A 4,866-nucleotide genomic window follows, 5' to 3' on the forward strand; every position below is an offset into this window, starting at 1 on the left:
TCCAAGCCACAGTAGCTGATATAGCGTCAAAAAATCGAGAACATATCAGCGTATTGATGAAAAGTGCAATCACATCTGGGGGCGTGGCGGCCACAACTGATACATGGACTGATGATTACAGACACAACACATACTTAACCATTATTGCACATATCTGCATTAAAGAAAAAGAGGATTTGAAATATCATCGTTTTGTTCTAACTACAACAGAAATTACAGACACTGTTAAGACAGGTAAATGGTAACATATAACATTGTTTAGTTTAAGACTCTTGTATTTACATTTTGTAAAAATAGGTGAAGTTCTGGTTGGTCATATTCTGAAATGTTTTGGCGAATATGGAATTTCAGAGGAGGATGTTAAAAAAAATATGATATTTTTATCTGATCGAGGGGCTAATATAAGATATGGTTTGATAAAAGCAGGATTTCAAAGATTAGCGTGCTACGCTCATTTGATTTATAATTTGGTGACGCATATGCTGGAAGAGACGAGAGTAAAACAAATAGTTGGCCAGGCATCAACCTTGTCATCATATATAAAGAATTGTGGAATGAATAAGCATTTGAAAATTTCATTAAAACGACACACTGTAACTAGTATAATACTACAAACTGCAATAATTGAAAATTATGAAGCTGTTTACGACTTACCATTGGATAGGCAGCGATTACAAAATGAAATACGTTTACGGAGAAATGAACAGCCAGATGATAAACTATCTAGTTTGATTACAGTGTATACCAGCTACAAGTGCAAGCTCTGAAAGAAATTTTAGCACCAGTGGAAATATAATAACGGACAAACGCTCTATGCTTAAGCCTGAAAATGTAAATAATTTAATTCTTGCACGTAATTGTTTTTTAAATAAATAAAGCATAATAAATTGGTAAAAATGGGATCATCGCTGAATTGTTTAACTTTAGTTTAAATATTTACAAATTGTCAATTGATTGTCCTTATCAAATAGGTAAGATTTTTGGATAGTTTTATATCTCACGATGAACTCGATGCTCAACAATTATCAATTTCAGAAGACCAACGACATGAAAATCATATAATTAAGCCAAACAATATTTTATTTATCACATTTTGAAATGTTTTAGCGATTGAGAGAATGTCAACTATTTTCAAATTGTTTTCAATTCAAATAGGAATCTGTTTATTTGTCAACAATAATAATAATAATAATAATGAGTTCAATGAGTAACAGAATAAATCAAATTGTTATTTCACAATGAATTAACTTTAACGCCATAGTGTGAGCTAATCGACACAGTAAAATCATTGTATGAAGGTTTGACAAAAGTCAAAGCGACTCCATTTTTGAAATACCGTCCAGTTCGTCCAATACGCAGCAAATATGACTTTGTATCCAATGTTCCATTATGTTCTGGCATGTCGTAGTTGATCACAATGTTCGCAAACATATCAAGAGCTCTTGAGCATAAATTGGTTGTCACCAAAACATTTTTTTCACCCTTCAGGAACAAGTTTAATTCATTTTGTCTGGTTTGCAGTGCCATGTCTCCCGTGACTGCGGCAATCATATGTCGTAATTTTCTTTGGAGCCACAATACGGTTGCTTTTTTCTTAAAGGAGATGAATCGAATCAAGTTGAATATATTTATTTGTAAAAATTCTTAATTTAAAAATGATCATCACCTGACAAAATACAACCAATCTATCTTCAATCATTGAAGCTATTATACTTTCTAAGTAACAAAGCTTGTTGTCATCTTCAATTTGCAAGTAAAAATGTTGAACTGGCGTTTTGTTCAAAATGTCTCGATATGGTGTGTTGAAAACTACCACTGGACTCGGAACCTTTCCATGTACAGACACACATAAGACTGTGGAGAAACACGCAATTTGCGTCTTTTGAAAAATTCCATCTGTCAGGTCAGAATGTGCCAATGTTACATCTGCGTCATCGAAACAAATTAATTTTAGGCACGGTAATGCCATATCTTTAATTCTTTTGCGCAATTCGAGAGTAGTGCCGATAATAATTTGACATTTTTGCAGATTTTCTGACTGAAATTGACGTGTAATTTTTCCAAATGTGAAATTCAAATGTCGCGATAAAGCAGCAAGTTTTTCAGCTGTATAAAAAACTGATTCTGCCGTTGCACAGAAGCACAACACCTGTGGTTCAGTTGCATGCTCTGCGTTAAGGCTTTCGATTGCCGCCAAGATCATTGCAACGGTTTTTCCTGTACCACTCGGCCATTGTAAGACCACATTAACCTTTTTTTGGAAAAGAACAGTCAACACGTGAACCTGAAAATAATAAACATAATCTATTAATTGAACATTTCATATATTAAAATTTATCATTGATTTCATGCATTACTTGGCATTCTGATGGCCGATTCATTTTGTTTGCAATAAGAGCACGTTCGGTTCCGTTTGAAATTGCCAAATCGGCCCATTCGAATGATGAAATATTGTTTTTCGGTTTGACCAATTCAATACCTGCCAACAATTTTAAGTGTTGCGATGTACTTAATAATTGACTTTGCAATTCGACCAGATTATTCTCTTCGTCACGGCCACCAATCGCTCCCCTTTCAACTAGAACGAAAGCCGAAGAACGTTGCAATTTTTTTTAAATATTCAATTTGAATGTATAATAACTTACGGTCATCGACGACATCCAACAACTCCAAGTGTTGTTTAGCACTTGAGATTTGATTACCTAATGCATCTTGTGTATTCGAATCGGACTCTTCGTTCCCTTGAACTACGATGAAATTTATTGAACATTGAAAATCATTTTTATTTTCAATTTGAATATGGTATGTTACCTACCTTCATTGACATCAATTGCACCTTTTGCTTTTGAATCATGTGTCTCGTTTATTCCAACTGCAACTAAATTCATTGAATATGATAAAACGTTTTTAATTTCATGTATTCACATTTTACTTACTTTCATTGTAATCGATTGCATTTAATACGTCAGCTTGAAGTTCAATTTGTGCATTATATTGTTCGCGGTTTAAACAATAAATAGTATATGCAGCGGCCTGAGCTGCAATATCAATGTCGGGATCATTCAAAAGGTCTTGAATGGCAATCAAAATGTCTTTGATTGTGGTTGTGTTGACCCATTTGTCCCTGATTAGAGGCAAATATACCGAACCAGATGGAAAAATGTTGGGATGAAAAATGACTGGATTAAAAATGCACTGTGGTGGAGTTATCGGGTAGTCTTTATCGGAAACCATTTCTAATTTGTACAGCCCTTTTTCCCATGGTGTCTGTAAAAAGGAAGTTAGTTAGTTTATATAACGATACACAGTTTAAAAACAATTTGTATTACCCCAGCTTTTCCTGGTACTGCGCATTCCCACATCATAAAATTCAAAGTTCCGTCTTGATTCTTTGTTGGACGCGCAACAAAGCCCTACGAATATATTTTTTAAGAAATGTCATACTTCGATTGAAATGAAAACAAAAAAACTACTTACATATGGATGGCTTTTTCTCCACGCCTTTCTTTCTTCATTAAGTCGCTCAACAGCGATTTCGGTCATGGTTTTATGATAAAACTTTTATCAATTAATAGCAGCAATAACTTAATGTTCAACAATTTAAATTGCACACTCATTTATTTAATGTCACATGTGACTTTTGCAACAGTACTAAAACAGCTAAGTGTTGCTAGATGCGCATGCTTCATTCACTCGAACATACTATACCACACAGACTGTCACAGACTGTGTCACAATATTTTACATTGTATAATTTTCAAGTTGAGTTTTTTTTATCTCTAAAGGGGCACTGACAAGGCCGTCCGTCCGTCCGAAATGTGTCCGATCTATTGATGTTCGTCTGATTGTCCGAAAATAGCCATTGTTCGAGTGTTCGAATAATTTTTCGGACAAATTTAATGTCCGATCGTCCGGCCGAAAAATTAAATATCGGACAAACGGTCGGACATTAAATTTGTCCGGAAAATTTTTCGAACACCGGACGAACATCCGAACATTTTAAAAAACTTTCGGACGGACGAACGGGTGACAGTACGTTTTTTTTTGTCCGTCCGTGTCCGGTGACACCTTTAATTGTAAGAATAGCGAGAATCGTGGAGTTGCTGTATATTCTTCATTTGCAAGCGGTGTACAACCCCTAGGTCCCGGACTTGAGTTCGTTTTTTTTTTAAATGTGATTTTCAAAAAAAAAATCGTATTTCTGTCCCGGACACAATTTCTGTTTTTGGGTTTATAGTTTTTTTTTCAAAATCAAACATGAGTCCAAATGTGGCGAACGGACATCGAGCGTTTTTTGTTTACGCCTCGCGTTCATTTGCATGCAACGGCATCGAGCGTTTTCAATTCACTCACCCTCTTTGTTTATTTCGCTCGACGTAAACAATGCGAGGCCGACCTGGGACAACAACCGAATGAGAATAGAAGTCACACTCGAGATTCGATTTAACTACGATTCGACCAACGAGCCCCAACTACTGACATTGGAAACGACTCTCCGCTTAGACGTATCAACACAACATTAAACACATTAGACAGTTCATTTGACAGTTGCAAAATTACGTGAAGAAAGTGAGTTCAAAACGCTCGATATTTCACTTTATGCACTTAATAAATCAAGTTTTCGCGAATCAATCAGTATTTATTTCCTTACCACTCACATCTCAGTTGTAATAATAGCATTACAATTTATGGCGCTGCGTTCTTGAAAAAGTGGCAAAAATAATCGCAAAAAGTGACTAAAAAAGTGAAAATAAAAGTGTCAAAAGTAAAACTGAACCACAGACGACCTGACAAAGAGGAGACATAGAAAAAACCGACAAAAAAGGACAACGAATAAATATCAATACAAATTAAGTGTATCTCCCA

The 4,866-nt window shown here is 35.1% G+C and overlaps 1 protein-coding gene across 1 annotated transcript; it reads right to left on the reverse strand.

The window, feature by feature from the left end:
* Nucleotides 1-1,233: 1,233 nt before the first annotated feature.
* LOC116342266 (ATP-dependent RNA helicase DDX25-like) lies at nt 1,234-3,543 on the reverse strand. Its single transcript, XM_031769775.1, has 8 exons — nt 3,478-3,543; nt 3,330-3,413; nt 2,937-3,267; nt 2,816-2,878; nt 2,646-2,747; nt 2,358-2,578; nt 1,667-2,284; nt 1,234-1,593 (listed from the first exon to the last, which is right to left on the reverse strand). Exons 1-8 carry the CDS (start codon nt 3,541-3,543, stop codon nt 1,234-1,236), a joined length of 1,845 nt encoding a protein of 614 aa, XP_031625635.1.
* Nucleotides 3,544-4,866: the final 1,323 nt, after the last annotated feature.

Source organism: Contarinia nasturtii, unplaced genomic scaffold (genome assembly GCF_009176525.2).
Source record: "Contarinia nasturtii isolate CC-2019 unplaced genomic scaffold, AAFC_CNas_1.1 Cnas_scaffold_857, whole genome shotgun sequence".
Taxonomy (NCBI): Eukaryota; Metazoa; Arthropoda; class Insecta; order Diptera; family Cecidomyiidae; genus Contarinia; species Contarinia nasturtii.

Bases quoted from the DNA above. Each gene is read 5' to 3' on its own strand.
- LOC116342266 (XM_031769775.1), bottom strand. From the start codon at position 3,543: ATGACCGAAATCGCTGTTGAGCGACTTAATGAAGAAAGAAAGGCGTGG. The intron at 2,285-2,357 runs GTAATGCATGAA...TATTATTTTCAG, and splicing joins ATCGGCCATCAGAATGCCAA to GTTCACGTGTTGACTGTTCT. The intron at 1,594-1,666 runs GTGATGATCATT...ATCTCCTTTAAG, and splicing joins GATTGGTTGTATTTTGTCAG to AAAAAAGCAACCGTATTGTG.